Source organism: Passer montanus, unplaced genomic scaffold, assembly GCF_014805655.1.
Source record: "Passer montanus isolate IOZ18808 unplaced genomic scaffold, ASM1480565v1 scaffold117, whole genome shotgun sequence".
NCBI lineage: Eukaryota > Metazoa > Chordata > Aves > Passeriformes > Passeridae > Passer > Passer montanus.
Window position 1 is genome coordinate 1,090,410 of NW_024358389.1, and position 19,197 is coordinate 1,109,606.

General features: G+C 64.8%; 2 protein-coding genes across 2 annotated transcripts; one reads left to right on the top strand and one right to left on the bottom strand.

The window, feature by feature from the left end:
• Positions 1-1,698: 1,698 nt before the first annotated feature.
• IGFBP4 (insulin like growth factor binding protein 4) lies at positions 1,699-9,639 on the bottom strand. The gene is made up of 4 exons (XM_039697336.1): positions 9,268-9,639; positions 3,596-3,750; positions 3,356-3,490; positions 1,699-3,090 (listed from the first exon to the last, which is right to left on the bottom strand). The coding sequence occupies exons 1-4, from the start codon at positions 9,335-9,337 to the stop codon at positions 2,962-2,964; spliced, it is 489 nt and encodes a 162-aa protein (XP_039553270.1). The 5' UTR covers positions 9,338-9,639; the 3' UTR covers positions 1,699-2,961.
• A 2,234-nt stretch (positions 9,640-11,873) lies between these two features.
• Positions 11,874-18,178, top strand: LOC120496598 (collagen alpha-1(XVIII) chain-like). The gene is made up of 23 exons (XM_039697205.1): positions 11,874-12,137; positions 12,333-12,472; positions 12,817-12,885; positions 13,075-13,137; positions 13,226-13,291; positions 13,519-13,734; positions 13,920-14,282; positions 14,475-14,594; positions 14,671-14,724; positions 14,864-14,890; positions 15,169-15,270; positions 15,441-15,485; positions 15,634-15,714; positions 15,802-15,843; positions 15,930-15,957; positions 16,189-16,238; positions 16,323-16,457; positions 16,564-16,626; positions 16,753-16,821; positions 17,006-17,074; positions 17,222-17,416; positions 17,605-17,708; positions 17,820-18,178. The coding sequence occupies exons 1-23, from the start codon at positions 11,981-11,983 to the stop codon at positions 18,031-18,033; spliced, it is 2,472 nt and encodes an 823-aa protein (XP_039553139.1). The 5' UTR covers positions 11,874-11,980; the 3' UTR covers positions 18,034-18,178.
• The last annotated feature ends 1,019 nt before the right edge of the window (positions 18,179-19,197 follow it).

The following is a 19,197-nucleotide window of genomic DNA, read 5'->3' on the forward strand; positions in this document are numbered from 1 at the left end:
CTGGTGCCCAAGGGATCCAGGTGCCTCTGCTGTCCCCAGCGTGCTGCAGGGACGAGGGGGCTGCAGCTCCCCAAGGTCCCAGGCAGCTGGGGCTGTGGGACCTGAGCCCTGAGACCCTGGGGCAGCCCCAGGACCCCCAGGGCTGGACTCTGTTATTGTGTTGCTGGTCAGGATCAGCAGCTGGGAGTGGGGACAGGCAAAGCCTTTGGCTCCACACGGTGCTTTGGGGGGTCGTGCTGCCCCCTGAGCCTGGCCAGCCCTGGTAGCATCAGCACAGGGCTAGGGCACAGGAGCCTGGCCCTCTCTGGTGCCGTGCCAGCAGATTTCTGGGCTGTCTGTGTTGGCTGCAGCCCCATCCTGGAGCTGTTTGCACAAGGCCAGCAGCGCCGGCGCCCCGGCTCCGGTAACCGGAGCATCGGGCTGGCGCCAGCCCGGGTGGCACTGCCAGCCCCGGGAGCCACCAAACACAGCCTCAGCCACCTCCTGGGCCATGACCCGGGCAGCACTGGCTGCAGACACTGGGACAGAGCGAAGCCACGACTGGGAAGTGTGCAGCTGCTGAATTCCTGTGCTGGGACATCTCCCATCTTCATCCTGCCACCCTCCCAAAACACCGAGCGGGGCTGGAGATGCCCGGTGTACCCTGGCACCAGCAGGCACCTGTGGCTCGCCAAGGCTGGTGGCACTGCCTGGCCGTGAGCCCGTGTCCCTGGAGCAGCCGGTGCCCGTCCCTGCGTGCCCCTGAACTTTGAAGCGGGTCCAGGGTCCCCTCCCCAGCCTGGCGCCGTCTCCGGCCCCGCCGCTGCTCCTGTGTGGGGCCGACAGGGACAATCCTCCCGGTGGAGACACCGAGCCGGGAGTCATGAGGAAGCAAGGAATTATTTGTTTCCCACCCTATTCCTGCTCAGTGAAGTTCTTGCAGAGGCTGCTGAAGCCCAAACCCAGACCAGGTCCTTGGGCAGAGGGGGTGACCAGAGGCTGTCCCCACACCAGTGGGACCCACAGCCTCCTCGTTCCTGCTCTGCCTTCCTCCCCTCCCATAATTTAAAAGATAAAACACACCGGACAGAAACACAAATAACGGGAAATTAAATACAGCAATTACATTTTTTGAGGATACAAAGGTTCAAGTGTACTGTAAAAGGTCGGTGCTACACGGGAATCTGACGGGACGGGCTTGGCCCGGCAGGGACGGACAGGGACCCCTTGGGCTCCAGGGGTCGCGCTGGGGGTGGGGACACTGGTACATGGCGGGGTGTAAATACAGCCCTAAACTACAGGAGAGACGCCGCGAGACGCTGGAGCCCTCGGAGCGGGACACAGGACGTGCCATCGGCAGTGCCAGCAGCCCCAAACAGGACAGGACCCGCTGGACCCGCCCTGGTGTGCACGGGGAGTGGCCCAGGCCACCAGGCTGGCGCTGTCGCCGCACCCTGTCCTGCTGTGGCGCTGCCGCAGGGGACTGGCACTGGGGCTGGCCCTGGTGGCAGGGACAGGGACGCCCTCCCCACCGAGGACTGTCCCGGGAAATGGACTCGGTTTCGAAGTTGTGTGTGAGCAGGGCACAGGGCTGGCAGGGCACAGGGAGGCAGGGTCTGGCAGGGCACAGGGCTGGCAGGGCACAGGGCTGGCAGTGGCAGGGCGCAAGGCTGGCAGGGGTGGCAGGGCACAGCATCGAGGGTGTGTTATTAAGGGTGCCAGGGCACAGGGCAGAGGGTGTTTCACTAAAACTGAAACACTTCGTTCCCATCGGGGGGGCCTCGGACAGGACAAATCCACCTGGAAAACCAAAAGCTACCACTGAGGCCATGGAGCCAGAGGGTGGGTCAGGAGGGGATTGGGGAGGTCCCCTCTGTCTTTGGCACACTTTCCATGGCATTTCTATGTGAAAATTTCCATCCCGGCTTGAAGAAAAACCAGGTACAAAACCAGTGACAATTTCTCAGCTGAGAGCATTGTGCTGGTGAAATCTGCAGATCCCATCATGGAGACATTCCAGAATCCATCCCAGTTTTGTCACATTGGCCAAGGAGAAACAGGAGCCATCACTGCAGTGCCCTGGTCCCTGGAGATGGAGAATTCCAGCCTCGGGGCCACACAGTCACTCATTAGATGCCACCAACAACATTTTTTAAATAGTAAAAAATTTGGGGAAGAAATTAAAAACTCAAACCAAAAGAAGCTCTTCCCCCTGGGATGTGTTTCCTGGGCATCCCTCACCCCTCCACCTCCCCCTCAATGCTGCTTGCCAGGGGATCCGGACCCCAGGATGGAGGAGGGGGAGACAGGACGGATGGGAGGCTTTGTCCCTGCACAGGGATGGGGCTGGGATGTGGGGAGGAGGTCCTGGGCTGTGGGGCTGGGGGCTGCAGCAGGGAGGGGGAAGGTCTTTTATTGCTCTGAGTGGCCACACTGCCCTTCACACACAAACTTGGGGTGGCATGCAGGCAGGGGGGTCTCTCCAGGTCCCCCAGTCCTTGCCTGGGCAGCCTCTCACCACCAGGGAGGGCAGGATGAGGCACTTCTGCTGCTGCCCGTGCAGAGGTGTGGCACGGAGGGCACTGAGCTGCGAATGCCATGCTGCCACCACCCCCCCAGAGCTGCCAGGTGTCCGAATTACCCGCGGGGCCAGGCTGAAAACCGCGGGCACCACGGGGCAGCAGCAGCAGCAGCAGCATCGAGGGTGTGCCCCGCCCACTCCACCCTGGCAGCCCGAGCCCAGGCTCCCGGGGCAGCATCACCCAGGCCGTGTCCGTGCGGGATGGAGGCGCGGCTGGCGCACGCCGGGGTCCCTGGCGGTGGCTGGTAGTGGTCATGGCGGTGCCGCAGAGCGCCGAGCCATCCGAGGCGCATCCCGGGGTCCCCCGGCACTGCTCAGCACTCACGTCCCCTCTCCTTCTCTCCCGGGCAGCCCCGGCGGGGGTCCTGGCCCTGCACGGCGCGGGGCCGCCGCGGTGACGCTCACATGCTGTCGGCCAGCTGGTGACAGTCCAAGTCGCCCTTCAGCTCCAGGAAGCCCGGCAGCTTCACGCCCGTCTTGCGGTCCACGCACCAGCACTTGCCCCGCTGCCCGTCCAGCGCCGGGTGACACTGCGGGCATGGCTTCAGTCAAGGACACCCCGCCTGGACCCCGCAGCTGTGGCAGCCAGGAGCTCTCTTTGAGGCTTTACCACCCTCATCCCACCTGGGGTTTTTGCCCCCAGCTCCCAAAGGGTGATTCCCACCAAAGCCAGGAGCCAGGCAGGCTGTGCCGCGCCTTGTCACTGTCCCCTCGATCACGACCCCCTCCCAGTCTCACCTTGGCTCTACAAAATCCCCCTCCCAGTCCCCCGTGAGAGGTCAGAGCCCACCCTACCTGCTTGGGGTGGAAGTTGCCGTTGCGGTCGCAGTTGGGGATGGGGATGACATAGAGGTCCTCGTGCGTCCGGGTCTGCGAGGCCGCCAGCCGCTCCAGCGCCCGGTGCAGCTCGCTCTGGCACGAGCCCTGTGCCTGGGCAAAGGGAGGGCTGAGCTGGGCACATGCTGCTGGCCCTGAGCCCCCAGACCCCCACCTTGGAGCACCCACCCTGCCCTCCCCAGCCCTGCTGGCGCTCACCATGACCCGCGTGTCCTCGCGGTGGTGAGGGCTCCCGCTGCTGCGCATCTTGTTGCCGTTGTTGACCCTCTTCGCCTGCTGCTTCTGCAGACACTTGCGGTCGTGGATGCTGCAGGGGCTGAAGCTGTTGTTGGGGTGGTCGATCTCCTCCTTCTCTGCAGAGACACGGACCAAGGGCAGTGTCACAAGGCAGCCCTGGGGGTGGCAGAGCCCCCACGGTGCCCCAGTGTCCACAGAGCCACTTGCACCCCAAGGAACACCATGCAGTGGTTTCTGGCAGGTGCCACGTCACCGCCTCTGGTCCCCACAGGTGTCACTCACTGCACTGGGCTGAGCTCCCTGCAGCACTGGGAAAGACTCCTGGGAGTTTTTCCTACTCATTAGCCACAACTAACAACTTGTTGCCGTGTGTCTGTTATTGTAGGGTCACAAATGCCTGCTGCGAGTGCTGGGCAGTGGCTCCAGCCTGCTGGGTCTGGCTGTGCCCTTGCCAGCCACGTGTCACCAGGTGCTCACCCAAGCACTGCAGCTACACTGACACACTGACAACGAGCTCCAGGACGCCCCCGGTGCCCCCAAAATCTGCAGTGGCAGTGGAGGCACTGGTGGAGCTGAGCCCCCGCCAGGCCCGGGGCGGCACCGGGCGCCACGGCCGGGAGTGGAGCCGTGCTCTGCTGTGGGGAACGGCCCTCGCCAAGACATGAAAGAAGAAATTCCTGGAATAAGAAAGTTAATCTCCCGCGGGGCCGATCCCAAAAGGCGGCACTTGGCACCCCCGCCTGCGCCAGGAGCGCAGCCAAGCTGCCGGCCCAGATGTTGGCAGCTGGACAGAGCGTCATGAGACGAGCGCTCGGCGTGACTTTAGTTTTTTAAAAAGCTGCCGGTTCCTCTGGTTTGGGGCCCGTGAAGACTCCGTGGAGGGGGGACACCCCAGGAGTCAGGGGTCCTCCAGTGCTCAGAGCTGCACCAGGCACAGCCTGGGCAGTGTTTTGCCCCCCAGCCCACCTGGGCTGTGCAGGGAAGTGGCTGAGGTTATCTTGGGGTTGGGCTTAAACAAATCAATATTGCAGCTGGCAGCAGGGAAAACCTTCCCAAACTAGGCAGGGGGTGGTCACACCCAGGGGCTCACAGTGCCAGGACAGGGGCTTTTGGGTGATGCCTGGCACTGGCCCTTCCCACAGGCAGGCAGGGGGTTAGAGCCACAGCTTCCTGCCCACTGTATCCCCACGGCATCCCGGTCCTCTTGCCACGGTCCCTGCAGTGCAGGGCTGCTGGCCCAGCTCCTGGGGGCCCGGTTAAAGTCCAGAGCGAAGCCCCAATCAAAGCCCCCTCCCTCGTGGGTGTTATTTGCTTTTTGCTTAATCTGTCCATTTTTTTCCAGGAAATAGCTCATGCCCTTGAAATTTGAAACACGAACCCAAAGCCTCCAGGACCCTGCACAGAGCGGTGCCAGCGCCAGCCCCGGTGGCACCAACCATGAGGCTGTGGTGCAATGGGGGCACTGGTGGCAGAGCCCCGCTGGGGGCACAGGGATTCTGGCAAGGATGCTCCTTGCCTCCCCTGTGTCCCTGTGGGAAGACACACAGGAAGAGCTGGGCAGATCTGGCACCGGGGACCAAAGTTCCTGCAGCTCCATGCGCTGCTCCCACGCCGTGGAAAGGCAGGGGAAGCCCTCACCGATCTCCGGCACAGCCAAACCCCCCTCATCCCCCCGCCCAGCCGCCTCCAGAGCATCAAATCTCCCGGCTTAAATAAAACCAGATGCCAATAACATTTTCATAAGGTCACATGAAACGCCGGTGCCTCCGGGCAGCGAGGCGGCTCCTGACGGCGCTCGGGACCCGCGGCAGCCCCAGCATCCCTCCCTGCCGCTGCCCTGGGGGTTGCTGTCCCCTGCTAAGTGACACACAGCAGCTCAGGGAACCTCTCGCCTCCCTGGAAATCCGACTGGACCGGAAAATCAGCCTCAGCACAAAGACTTGGGAAAAGCGAGGAGCGCAGAGCTGCCACGCCCCACGCTGCCCTGATGCCAGCCAGTCTGCCACTTATGCATGGGCACCACCACCCTGGAGGGATGGAGGGTAGGGGGGTCCCGATTTGGCCAAGGAAAGCCTCTCTGCTCATTTTGGAAAGGAAAGTGGGTGCCGAGGGGGTGGCAGGGGGGGCTGACCTCGCTGGACACAAAAACCAGCCGCCTGTCCCGGGAGGAGGAGGAGGAGGATTCCTGCCGGCCTGTGGACAGGGCACACAAACGAGTCATTCAGCATCGCCTTCAATTAACGGGAGCTGCAAATGAGGTTGGTCACGTGCCGAATCCGTGATTCACAGAGCCCGAGGGAGCGGTGAAGGGCTCCGGCTCCACCGCGCGGATCCCGTGGGAGCAGAGCCTGGGGCAGCCAGCAAAGCCCTGGGACCTCGTGTGTGTGTCCATGGGGACAGACAAGTCACTGACCCTCACAGCTCCAGCCCTGCTCCCCCTGTGCCACCAGCCCCAGCACCAAGGACCTGCCTCAAAGGGTGGAAGGGACATCCACGTGTGTGTGGCCAGCATGGCACAAGCCACAGGGAGCCCCAGCACCTCCATGTCCCTTCTGAGTGCCCCCAGTGTCACCTGTGGGTGGTCCTGGCAGGACCGTGGCAGCGCTGGCTCTTGGCTTCCTGGGCTCTCCACTTGGCAGCACTGGGAGGGCTGTGCTCTTTGTGCCAAGTGCTGGCTCTGGAAGAGCATGGAGAGCCAGGGATGGGGGTGGCAGGGGCACAGGCACCAAGCACCTACTGCCCCTTGGCCTGGGATGCCAGCTGGGAGCTTGGCCCGTCCCCACGCCGTGCTCAAACACAACTGAGCACCTCCCACCTCAGTGCCCAATGTGGGACCGAGGCAGGGGAGGCCAGGATGCAGCAGAGGGAGAAGGAATGCAGGTGCAGGTGATTCCCCAGAGGGGCCAGAACCTTGCCAGGAGCAGCACCCAGCCTGCAGAAACCCAAGTGTTGGTAAGCCCCCACGCCAGGGGACAGGTGAGCCTGGCCTGGCAGAGCCCAGCCTGTCCTCCCTGCCTGGGCACTGTCCTGCCACGGCTCAGCCACCACCATTCCTCCCAGTCACTGCACACAGAAAGGAAACAGGATCTGTCCCAGCTTATGGAGACCACACGGGACGAACACAGCTCCCATGGGTCAGGTTTTCCCAGACATAATCATTTACCCAACACTAAATCACTCATCATGTGTGCTGGGGAATATGTCCTCACCTCCTCCTGGCTGCCACACACGGGCTCAGCCACCACCACCCACCGGCTGTGATGGAAAGCCAGGGCTGGGACCTTCTGGAGCCAGCCCCTGCACGGGGTTCTGGCTGAGGAGTGGGACCCCAAAGCCAGCCTGGAGCTGGCAGTGCCAGGAGTAGGTGGCATGGACAGGGTCCAGCTCAAGGTGCCCAGACTGCCACGGAAAACAGTCACAAATCAGGCAAGCAGCCACTGCTCCCTCCCCTCCTAAGGGTCACATCCCGTGGGTGCCACAGGTCCTGGGTGAGCAGAGAGGCTTTTCCCGGCTATGGAGCCGACATGTCCGACTGCTGAGCAAGCCCAGCCCCCCGATCCCAGCCTCTTCCCTGGAATGCGGAGCCCCCCGGCCAGAGCCCCCAGGCAAAATGTTTACTGTACGAGCCGCGCGTTAACCGCTTCCCAGCCGCCGGCCCCGGGCACAGCCGGGGGCACCTGCTCCGCTCGCCCCTGCCCCCAAACAGGCACTTCATTCCCTCCTGCTGCTCCCGAGGGGACGCATCAGAGGCACCGCCATGCCAGGGTGCCCTCGCTGTGCCAGGCAGGGCTGTGTGGGGGCGAAGGAGCCCCCAGCCCCACACTCGCACTGCCCCCGGGGTGCTGAGCAGGTCAGGGACACGCGGGGGGATGTACCCCTGGATGCATCGAGTGAGTGTCCTGCCCACATCCCGTCCAGGACACAGTGGGTTCCCACTGCCCTCTCCTCCATCCTGCTGCCTGTGATGCTGCTGGCTAGCACAGTGCCCGGCGGGCGACCCGGCTCCCATAGCCACCCACCCATCCCCGGCCAAGCCAAAAACACCGCGGGAAGGAAGGGAAAAAATGCAAGTCTGTTTCCTAAAGGCTCTGGGAAAAAATGTTGCATTACGCGGGGCACGGCCAAAACCAACAGGGCTTGGCAGCGCGGCGCAGCCCCGGGCCAGGGAGCCCAGACAGCTCCTGCAGGATGTGGGATGAGGACAGACAGGCAGGACAGGGGGGCTCCGAGCACTCCGTGCCAGCTCCTGTCCCAGCAGGGGGGTGGCCAGAGGGGTTTATGCAGGCACTCATCACAGCAGGGACACCAGAGGAGCTGCCATGGATCAGATATGCAAGGAGGGAGTGGAAGTGGGATCCAGCCCCACAGATGGGCAGGACAAACATTGCTGCAGTCCCTTCTGCCCCTCAGGGGGCTCCAAGTGACCCCGCATGGGGACCCAGGGTCAGCCAGACCAGCTTGTAGATTATTCTGGGATGATAATCCCCACCTTCAGGGGACATGGTCCTGGTCACAGCCTGCAGGGTGGGAAAGGGGGACCACCAATGGACCAGGTCCCCACACTCCTTCCCTGGGAGCAGCTTCACTGCCATGGTGTGACCTGCACAGCTCTGGGGTGGGCTCCCACTGCTGGCTCCACTCTCAGAGCCCAGATCCTGAGCACCAGGGGTGTGGCAGAGGGCTACCAGCACTACCTGCAAGGCAGACAGGGCACCCTGGCAGCACCTCCTGCAGCCCGCTGCCCTGCCTGGCAGGGCACACACAGCTCCCACCCAGCTCCCAGCTGGACCTGCCTGCAGGGAAGCAGGTGCCCCCTGGCCTCTTTCCTGTTCCCCTCGGCAGCATCCCAGGGGTCACTGTGCAACAGGAGCTTCCCTGGCAGCTGGGATGTGTCCCCAAGGGCTGCAGGTGCTCCCAGGACACTGTCCCACTGTCCAGGGCCACACTGCAGCCAGGGCACAGCAGGTGAAGGTTCACCTCTCCTGCACATGTGGTGCCAGTGGCTGCAGCACTGCTGTGCCCACGGAGGGTAAGGAGGGCACAAATGTGAGCCAGGTCTCCTGCAGCCTATCTCTGCCCCCTCCCTGGAACATGCTCCCTGCACTCCCATCCTGTGCTGTCCCATCCCATCCTGCTTCTTAGAGTCATGGAATTGTTTAGGCTGGAAGGGACCATAAAGACCACCCAGTTCTGCCCTCCTGCCATGGCAAACCTTCCACCAGATGAGGTTGCTCCAAAGCTCAACCCACCTGGCCTTGAACACTTCCAGGCAAAGGGCATCCAGAAATATTCTGGGCAACCTGTGCCAGAGCCTCACCGCCCTCAAAGGGAGGAATCTCCTCCTAAACATCTAACCTAAATCTTCCCTTTTTAGTTTAAAATCCTTCCCCTTGCCCTGTCACAGTCTATCCGTGTAAAAGTCACTCCTCATCATGTTTATCAGCTCCCTCTAAGTATGGGAAGGTCCCTGATGAGTCCAATCCAGTGGCCACAGCTCTTGCCGAGTGAGCAGCGAGTGGGTTGGTGCCAACAGGGGTCATGCCACTGCCCCTGTGAGGGACAAGCACCCCCAGGCACCCACCCAGGGTACCCACCCTGGGCACCCACCCTCCGCCGCCCCTCCGCCGCCTCACCTGGGGGCTGGAGGCTCTCCTGGATGGCCTCGACGTCGGCCAGGTCTGTGCAGATGCCCTGGCCGTGCATGAGGGTGCGGAGGGGCCGGGGCTCGCCCCGGGGCGGGTAGCAGCGCAGCCCCGCTCCGCAGCGCGCGGTGTAGACGCCGCAGGCGGTGCCGCGGGGCAGCGCGCAGGTCGCGCAGCACCCGCAGCCCGGCTCCCGCACCAGCTCCGCGCAGCCCTGCGGAGCCTTGCACCGCGCCAGCCGCTCCTCCGAGCACGGCGGGCACTGGATCGCCTCCTCGCCGCTGCCCGGCCGCGCCAACGCCGCCAGCAGCGCCAGCAGCACCGGCAGCACCGGCAGCCCCGGCAGCACCGGCGCCCTCGGCCCCTCCGGGCAGCATCAGCAGTCCCAGCGGAAGATTTGCAGTCTCTTCGTACCGCTGCAGCTTGCAGCAATAGCAAGTTGCTTTGCTGATGAGCCAGAAGTGGCAGGGGGCGGCGGCGGCGGCTTTATGCGGCTTTATGCGGCCCCTGGCCACACCTCCCGCCGCCGCCACCGGGGCCACCGGCGGGGCCGCCCCCGTGGCCACCGGGAACCCACCGGGCAGCGACGCTCCCCCCGGCGGCGGCCACACCGGCACCGGCACCGCCGGTGGCTTCAGAAGCGAGGCCACCGGCGGGGCAGCCCCGGCGCCGGGCAGCGCGGGGAGCCCCCGGCCCCGCGGCACCCACCCCAATCACCCGGCTCCTCCACCCTCGCTCAGTCCCGAGAGCAACCGGGATGAAAGGGGGTCACACCGTGCGGGGCTGCAGCGCGGGGAGCGCGGCCGAGACCCCTGGGGTGGGCTCCGGGCTCGGCGTGTGGGGGGCCCCGGCGGGCGAAAAAGTGCTGCTGACAGCGGAGCATCCCGCACGGCTCGGCCCCGGTGTGTCCGGGGCGGCCCGGGGCGGCCCCGGCGGCTCCCCGAGCCCACCTGCCCCCGGTTCCGCAGCCGCGGCCCCCCGCGCCCCCCGCCCCGCTCAGCCCGGGATAGGTTGAAGGCTGCCGGCACCTAGTGGCTACTCGGGAAAAACGGGAGCGGGCGGAAGCCCCGGCTGCCTCCTGGGACCCCGGCCCCGTCACCGGGCGAGGGTGGGAGCCCAGAGACGGCGGGGAGCAGTCCCTGGACACCGAGCACCACCCGGGGCTGGTGACCCCCGAGCTTCGCCCTGGGGCATCGCAGTCAGCATCGGGTTTGGGACAGCTGGAGGGACCTGTCTGGATGTGGGGAGGGGGGCGTGGGCACTGCAGGGGTGTCTTGGATATGGCAGGGGGGCCCTGGTGTGGGGGGCAGTGCAGTGGGTGGGACAAGAGGAGCAGAGCTGCCTGTCATGCAGGGCCCGGGCTGAGAACCCCAACTCATCTCATGCGTGAGTACATCAGTGCTCAAACTGGCATTTTGGGGCTTGAGTGACAGCACTGGTGGCATCGCCACCAGGGCTCTCAAGACCATCTTCTCTCTCTCATGCAGGTGAGTTGGGCACTAACAAGTGCAGGGAAGACAGGGGCAAACAGGGATGTCCCCCACACCCCCCAGACCCCACAAGGTATCCTCACAGCACTTCTCTGAGCCCCTGCCCTGCCGGGCACTGCTGCACAGTGGCCGTGACTCGGGGCAGAGGCGCCAGCCTTGACTCAGTGTCCCAGCAGAGACCAAACCCAAACAGGTGCCCAGTCCTGCTCAGGCTGTGGCACCTTATCAGGCCCTGGCAGCACTGCGTGCCCGCCAGGGAGACTGTTGTGTCTGCGGGCAGAGGCAGAGCCAGCAGCCCTTGGGGCACGCAGGGGAGGACAGTGTTCCCTCACCTCTGCCCAGGCACTGCTCCTCCGGGTCCCTGTCCCAGCACCATCCTGTGAAACGGAGTCGGGCTGGGCTGGTGCCCCCCAGAGTTGTGCTGCCCCCACCCCAAGCACAGCTCTGAGGCCAGGCAGGGGCTCAGTGCTGGTGTTTGGTGCTCAGGTGCTTGCCTGGGACAGCCTCATGCCCCCAGTCCTTGATGGGGGGCTCTTTGGGGCTGTGGGGGCCCAAACTGGCTGCTGGTGCTCAGCCACACACCCAGCAGGGTCTGGAGCTGCCACAGCCCTGGGGAGAGGTTGCAGGCCAGCAAAAGGCAGGAGCAAGAGGGAGCTGGGGGTCAGAAATGGCTGTAGCCCCCCACTGAGAAACCAGTGAGTCCCTGATGAAACCAGTGAGACCCTGATGAAACCAGTGAGACCCTGATGAAACCAGTGAGACCCTTTGGATGTACTTTGGGATGGTGCCTGCACAGCTCCTGCAGGACTCCAACACCTCCTGCCTCCAGACACCAGCAGCAGCATAGACCCCAGGGAGGACCTGCAGCCAGTGCCCTCTGTCCTCAGCCAGCCCCCTCCTCCACTGCATTTACTCCCCATTTCCAGGCAGCTTCTCCTCCCCAGCCCTCCCTCGCATCTGGCATCTCCTCCTCGCTCTGGCTCCCGTTCTGTGGCTCCCCCTGCCCCCTCTCCCGGGGCTGGCAGGACAGACGGTGTCCTGGCTGCGTGGGGGCTCAGCACCCGCCGGATGCGGCCCGTGGGTGCGGGTGCGGGTGCGGGGCGGGCCGGGGGCGTGTCGGGGGCCGCCGATAACAGCGGGCGCCGTGCCGGGGCCGCGGGACCAGACGGCGCAGGGAGTGGGACGAGCCAAGGACCCCCATCCTGGGCAGCAGAATGGGGTCCAGCAGCCTCCTGAGACTCCTCTGCATCGTCTCGGTGCTGGCCAGGTGCCCGCACCCTGCCACGGCCCAGTGGTTTTCCCTGGGCTCAGAGGAGACCACCCCGGATCCAGGCACCAGCCCCGTGCCCCCCAGCCTGGGTGGGGAGGAAGGTAGGAATGGTGGGATGGGGACGTGGCTTTCTCAGCACCCCAAATTCCTGCACCTCAGCATGGAGGGGGCATGTGAAGGGTGGTGGGTGGGGTGCCAGGGTCTGGGCTGCTGGTGGCACTGCTGTGGCCATGGGAGTGTTGTGCCACCCCTCCAGCCCTGCCACCTCCCATCTCGGCGCTCCTTTGCTCCTGCAGACACAGACACCAGTGTGGAGCCCGTGGGGAAGGTGCTGCTGAGCAAACCTCCTCTGGCAACAGCCCCTAAACGCCGGGACCAACTCTCCAGGGGGGCAGCGAAGGGGTCAGGCCGTGCTCCGCCACGCACACGAGGCCAGGTCATTTTTCCCTGGGCAGTGCTCTCCCTCCGGCTCCTCCAGCCCTCCCGAAACTCCCCAGCTGCTGTCAGGCTCCTTGCTGTGTCCTTCCCCTTATCCTGTGTTATTCCGTGTGTGCCCTGCTTGCACACACCAGCCAGGGCACCATGCCCTGCTCCAACCCCCAACTCAGCTTCCTCTGCCCCCTCGGAAAGAAGTCACGGCAGCTCCCAGTGTCCCCAGCTGTGCTGGACAGGGCCCCCACACCGAGCTGAGGGCAGCCCCGACTGGGGGAGGGTCCCACCTACCCCCAGGATCCCCCCGAGCCCTGCACTGAGTGGTCCCTGTCTGTCTGTCCCAAGCAGCACCGACCCACGGCCGCCCCGGAGGTCTTGGAGGGGAGCGCAGTGGAGGAGGAGTTCCTGCAGATCCAGGTGCTGGAGGGGTCCTGGTCCCCGGGGAGGCGTCAGGGACAGCCTGGCATGGACACCGGGACAAGGGGCTCTGGAAGGGCGGGATGGAAGGGTGGGGAAGCGCCCAGGGGCTGGCAGGGATGGGGACGGTGGCAGTGGGGAACGGGGATGCTGCTCAGGGATGTCTCAGCCCTTTTCTCCTCCACACAGACCACGGCCAAGGGTCTGCCCCGGCGGGTCCCGTCGTTCCCGGAGACGGACCCTGCCCTCCAGGTGGGTGAGGTGGGCACGGGGCACCGGTGTCGGACCCCTCGGTGGGGGCTCCGGCCCCGCGGCTCACGGCTGCTCTCTCCCCGTCCAGGCGCGCAACATCTCCGGCTGTGTCTGCCCCGTGCGCCCCGGCCCCCCCGGCCCCCCCGGCCCAAAGGTGCGCTGGTCCTCCCGCAGGCACCCACAGGGACACACCGTGCGAAACCCTGATGGGCTTTTGTCTGTGCGAAAACCCTTGTTGCTCAGGATTTGCACTCTTAACTTTGGGGTTTGGGTTGAGAAGTGACTCGGGTGGCCCCAGGGAGGGACTCAGCAGGTGCCCGTGGTGGGCTCCATGGAGCAAAGTGCCAGAAGGTGGAGCCAGGCTCTGGATTTCCCCGACAGGGAGAGAAAGGTGACCGAGGGTTCCCTGGAGAGAGAGGCCAGCCCGGATTCTTAGGGGAGAGAGGGAAGTCGGGCAGCCCAGGACAGCCAGGTCACCAGGGTCCCCGGGGCCCTCCGGGTCCTCCGGGACCACCGGGGCCCCCGGGACCCCCGGGAGCCTGGGGAGCCCGGGGCTCACCCGCGTCTGCTGCACTCGCTGAGAGATCAGAGCACGAGGTGAGCACCGGAGCAGGACCAAGGGCAGGCGATGCCGGTGCTGCCGCAGGGTCCGTCCCCGGCGGGACTGGCGGGGGTGGGGAGGACCGGGGCGTGAGGCTGTGCGGGTGGGCAGGGGGACCAGGGGACTCGACACGGCAGCTCATTGACTCTGCTCCTTCTCCTCTCTCCAACCCGACAAGCAGATGGGAGTCTCCAGCCCTGTGGGAAACCCAGGACCCCCGGGTCCCCCCGGGCTGCCCGGCATGCCCGGACCCCCCGGCTACCCAGGCCATGATGGCCCCCAGGGGGCCCCTGGGCGGGAGGGAAAGCCAGGACCCCCAGGCCCTCCAGGAGCCGTGGGGCCACCTGGTTTCCCTGGGGCTGAAGGACTTCCAGGGTCTCCAGGCTCAGCTGGACCAGATGGACCCCCAGGGGCACCCGGACTCCCAGGGCCTCAGGGTCCCCCCGGGGTGCCTGGGCATGAAGGACCCCCTGGTCCCCCAGGAGCTGCATCACACCCTGGCAAACCAGGGCTCCGAGGGGAGCCAGGATTCCCAGGACCAAAGGTAAGGGTGTGCCAGCCCAGCCTGTCCGTGGCCCTGGGGTGGGATGGGGTACGTGGGCTCACCAGCCCCTCGCCCTGTCCCATTACCAAACCCTCAGAGCACTCCAGGGCTGCCCCAATCCTGCTCCAGTGGGGCCTGGGGGAGCCCAGGGGCTCAACCCCACACTCACCACCCTGTGCCATCCACCCTCAGGGTGACAAGGGCGAGTATGGGCTGCCAGGCATGCCAGGGAGCCCTGGCCGGACCGGAGAGCCAGGGTCCCCTGGCATGCCCGGTCCCATGGGGCCACCAGGACCACCAGGGGACTACAGGGTAAGTAGGGGGTCCTGAGCTGGGGGTCCTGGGTGGGGAGAACTGCAGTGTCACCCCACACATCCTCTCTTTGCAGTGTGACTCACGCCACGCTGGACACCGAGGGTTGGCCGGGCTGGCGGGCCCCAAGGTGAGCTGGGCACCGTGGGCAGGGGTCCTGGCACCCTCCATGGTACCCTGCTTGTGAGGCACAGCACTGCCTGGGGGGTTTAGGAGGCCTGGGGACCCCCAGAGCTGGGCACTGACAGGATCTCTCACTTCCCTTCCAGGGAGAAAAGGGCGACCCTGGAGAGCCGGTTTGTAGCCACCAGCAGCAGTGTGGGGGGAGAGCAGCAGGCTGGGGGGTCCCATCCCTACACCCGAGTGTGCACCCCTGAGCTCTTCATGCTGCCTTTGCTCCCCCAACACCCTTCACCTACCCCTGGGGCACAGGGTGGGTGAGGAGGGACACCATGGCACACACAGACGCACACGTGTGCACACCTGTGCCACCCACAAACACCCCCAGGACACCCCAGAGTCCCCCCCAGGCTCAGCACAGGCTCTAATCCTGCCTCTCTCTGTGCTCACCCAGGGGTGCTGCTATGGGGAGCACGGGTGCAAAGCAGGGCACCTCCCCTTCCCCAGCACTGGCAGCCAGCCCAGCTCCTGGGGGTCCATCAGCAGGTACCAGACGGTGAGTGGCCAGGGGAAGGGGTGCCTGGGGACCCCAGCCCAGCTTTGGGGACATGGTTCACCCCACAGGACCCAAACCCCAGAGCGGGTGGAGGAAGGAGAAGGGGAGAAGGGAAAATGGAGAGAGGGAGGAGGGAGATCAGTCTCAGTCTTCTCCCTCTTCCTTTGCAGGATGGCAAAGAGGAACCAGAGATTTATGGAGCCATCATCCCCCATGTGAGAGCCCTGCCTGGCCCGTGCTGCCCCAGGGACATTCAGCCCTGGGAGGGGACAGGAGTGGGAACATGGGGGACACAACTGGGTGTCAGAGCTGCCCCCCTAAAAGGCAGCACCAAAACTGCCCAGTCCAATCTCCACACTGCAGGGTCTTCGAGGTCCCCCCGGGAACCCCGGCCCCCCTGGGCCCCCCGGCCCCCCTGGCCCACCAGGTCTCCTCTACCTCAATGTAAGGCTGGTGTGCACACGCCTGTGTCAGAGCACACACACGTGTGAGCGTGCACAGCACCCCAAACCTGCCTGTCTTTGCTTGCAGAGGGTGCACCCCGTGCATGCCCAGCCGCCCTGCAAGCAGCCGGTAAGCCACAGCCTCGCTGTCCCCAAGAGTGTCCCCGTCCCCTCCCTGTGCCCAGCAGCAGACACAGGCTCTGTTTGCCCTCACAGGCATCCACAGACCGCAGCTGGCCGTCAGGTGAGGGCGTTTCCCAGGTGTTTTGGGGGCTCCAGACTCCTTGGAGACATCTTTCCTGAAGTCTTCCTCCTTTCCTTGGGCACTGGGACGGTGCCAGCACGGGTCCCTTGCACCACTGCTGGCTCTCCCACCCACTCCCACCACATCCCCGTGGGGCCAGCTCCCATGGGAGCACCCAGGCCCTATTCTGGGACATTTTGTGATCCCCCTCACCATCTCTGGGCTCTCCAGATGCTGGTGTCCCTCAGGCAGAGCCATCGGACTCCCGCGCTGATCTCCGGGTGCGTCCAGGCTGCACCCCCAGGCAAACCCCCCCAGCTGCCCCGTAGCCCACAGCAGGACCCTCACCCTCTGCCTCCCCCCAGCGCCAGACGTGGGTTTTCAAGTCCAAGGAGCTGATGGTGAAGGCGAGCAGTGCTGTGCCCGAGGGGAGCCTGGTCTATGTGAGGGAGGGGAGCAACGCCTTCCTCCGGACCCCCGCTGGCTGGAGCCGCCTCCTGGTACCGTGTGGGGTCCCTGGCAGGATCCAGGGCTGGATTTGGCAGCAGATCCCCAGGAAGGAGAGGATTCCCCCTAACCTGTCCCTCTGTTTGTGCCATTGAGCAGCTGGAGGATTCAAAGTCGTTCTTGGCTGGTGATGACCCCTCTGCCTCCACCCCACAGTACCAGGTGAGGGGTGCAGGATCTGCTGGGTCCATTTGTGTCCCTGTATGGGGACAGAGCCCTCCTCTGCATGATGGAGTGGACAGAACTCACATGACTGTTCTCTCTTTCTTCTTCCACCTCTCCATCCAGGAGGTGAAGAGGGTTCAGCCAAGAGGTTCCAACACGCTGTCACCCGTGCAGGCTCCAGCAGACCCACTGGTGAGCCCTGCTGAGGGTCTGGCCATGCTGGGAGGGATGTGCCCTGGCAATGGGCTGGATGTCAGCAGGGCAGTGCCAGCTCGGCATGAGCAGAGCCTGGGGTCGTGTTGGTCTGGGGAGGGTGCCCCCCACTCATGGCACACAGATGGGTGTCCCCAGACTGAGCTGAGCTGTGTTTTTGCAGATCCAGAAGGAGGAGGAACAACGGCTGCCCCAGATTCTGCCAACCACCACGGCCCCACGGATCCCATCTGTAAGGAATGCCTGACCCAGGGTGGGATGAGCAGCCAGAACACGGGACAGGGGGGAGAGGTGCCCCAATCCTGCCCAGCACTGCCAGGGGCTCACACCCTCTGTGAAGAGGGAGGCAGAGACCTCAATTCCTCCCTGCCGCGCCCAGCTCCGCCTGGCTGCCCTCAACGTGCCGCTGTGGGGTGACACGAGCGGGATCCGCGGCGCCGACCTGCAGTGCTACCGGCAGGCACAGGAGGCCGGGCTCTACGGAACCTTCCGGGCCTTCCTGTCGGCCCCCAGCCAGCAGCTGGCGTCCATCGTCAAGAGGACAGACAGGACCCTCCCCATCGTCAACCTGAAGGCAGGTACCCCGTCCCCAGGGGGCTGGGGGTGGCGAAGCCTCACAGCCCCCATGAGCTGCAGCGGGTGGGGGACCCCCCAATGCGGGGGGCTCAGGGATTTGGGGAGCTGGCAGCACCCAGAGGATGTTATTGCCCCCAAGTTCTGGGGACAAGGGCATTCCACGAGCAGAGTGGCTCGTGCCCACAGGGGCAGCTGCTGGCCAAGTCCTGGAGCTCCCTCTTTGGGGGTGCTGCCCTGCGGGGCCCCATCTACTCCTTCAACGGGCGCAGCGTGCTGGCAGATCCCCTCTGGTGAGTGTGGGTGGGGTGTGGGTGGATAATTCCCTTGTGTGGGGGTCTGTGCTGGCTCCCTCCCTGGAGCAAAGAGCAGGGGTGCCCCTCTCACCCCGTGCCCACCCACAGGCCACACCGGCTGGCCTGGCACGGCTCCACGCCGCGGGGCGGCCATGCCCGCCGCTGGGACTGCCAGGGCTGGCACAGCAGCTCCGGCACGGCCCAGGGCATGGCCAGCGCCCTGGGCGAGGGCAGGCTGCTGGCCGGGCAGCGCCACAACTGCTCCGCGCCGCTGGCCGTGCTCTGCGTGGAGGTGGCTTTTCCCTACCGCCACATGTGGTGACAGCAGCATTCCGGGGGGAACGTCCCCCGGAGCACTGAGGGGACAGCGGGCCCACAGCCGTGCCAGCCCATTGCCCCTGTGCCACGGGGCAACGCTGGGCTGTGCCTGCAGCCCCCGCTGGAGGCAACACGGCCGCCACACAGAAATAAAGACACAGAAATGTTGGGTTTTATGACGCTGCTTTGTTCTGGGGGGACACGGCCCGCTGCAGCCAGGGGCTGAGGGGACACACCCGGGAATGGGAATGGGAACAGGGGCTGGGAGCGGGCTGCAGTCCCCCGGGGCTGGCAGAAACTGGCAGGGGACACCCTGGCACAGCTCTCCATGTCAGTGAGGTCTGTGTTTTGGTCCCAGGACACAAATGTGTCCCAGTGCATCCCAGCGGGTTGGCAGGTGTTGCTCAGTGTATTCCTGTGGGTTCCTGAGGCCTTCCCAGTGAATCCCAGTGCATCCCAGTGATTCCCAGTGCATCCCAGTGCGTGTCCAAGATCTGCCCAGTGTATCCCAGTGATTCCCAGTGGGTGTCCAAAGTCTGTCCAGTGCATCCCAGTGATTCCCAGTGCATCCCAGTGCGTGTCCAAGACCTGCCCAGTGTATCCCAGTGATTCCCAGTGGGTGTCCAGGCTCTGTCCAGTGTATCCCAGTGCATCCCAGTGATTCCCAGTGTATCCCAGTGGGTGTCCAGGCTCTGTCCAGTGTATCCCAGTGATTCCCAGTGTATCCCAGTGCGTGTGCAAGGTCTGTCCAGTGTATCCCAGTGATTCCCAGTATATCCCAGTGCACGTCCAAGATCTGCCCAGTGTATCCCAGTGATTCCCAGCGGGTGTCCAGGCTCTGTCCAGTGTATCCCAGTGATTCCCAATGTATCCCAGTGGGTGTCCAAGGTCTGCCCAGTATATCCCAGTGGGTGTGCAAGGTCTGTCCAGTGCATCCCAGTGATTCCCAGTGTATCCCAGTGGGTGTCCAGGCTCTGTCCAGTGTATCCAGTGATTCCCAGTATATCCCAGTGGGTGTCCAGGCTCTGTCCAGTGTATCCCAGTGATTCCCAGTATATCCCAGTGGGTGTTCAAAGTCTGCCCAGTGTATCCCAGTGCATGTCTAAGGCCTGTCCAGCGTATCCCAGTGATTCCCAGTGTATCCCAGTGGGTGTCCAAGGCCTGTCCA

Excerpts from the sequence above, each read along its gene's own strand:
- IGFBP4 (XM_039697336.1), bottom strand. The coding sequence starts at position 9,337 with ATGCACGGCCAGGGCATCTGCACAGACCTGGCCGACGTCGAGGCCATC. Across the intron at positions 3,491-3,595 it reads GCGAGGACACGCGGGTCATG|GCACAGGGCTCGTGCCAGAG; the intron begins GTGAGCGCCAGC and ends CCCTTTGCCCAG. Across the intron at positions 3,091-3,355 it reads GCAACTTCCACCCCAAGCAG|TGTCACCCGGCGCTGGACGG; the intron begins GTAGGGTGGGCT and ends CCATGCCCGCAG.
- LOC120496598 (XM_039697205.1), top strand. The coding sequence starts at position 11,981 with ATGGGGTCCAGCAGCCTCCTGAGACTCCTCTGCATCGTCTCGGTGCTG. Across the intron at positions 12,473-12,816 it reads CGCCACGCACACGAGGCCAG|CACCGACCCACGGCCGCCCC; the intron begins GTCATTTTTCCC and ends TGTCCCAAGCAG. Across the intron at positions 15,486-15,633 it reads ATGGAGCCATCATCCCCCAT|GGTCTTCGAGGTCCCCCCGG; the intron begins GTGAGAGCCCTG and ends TCCACACTGCAG.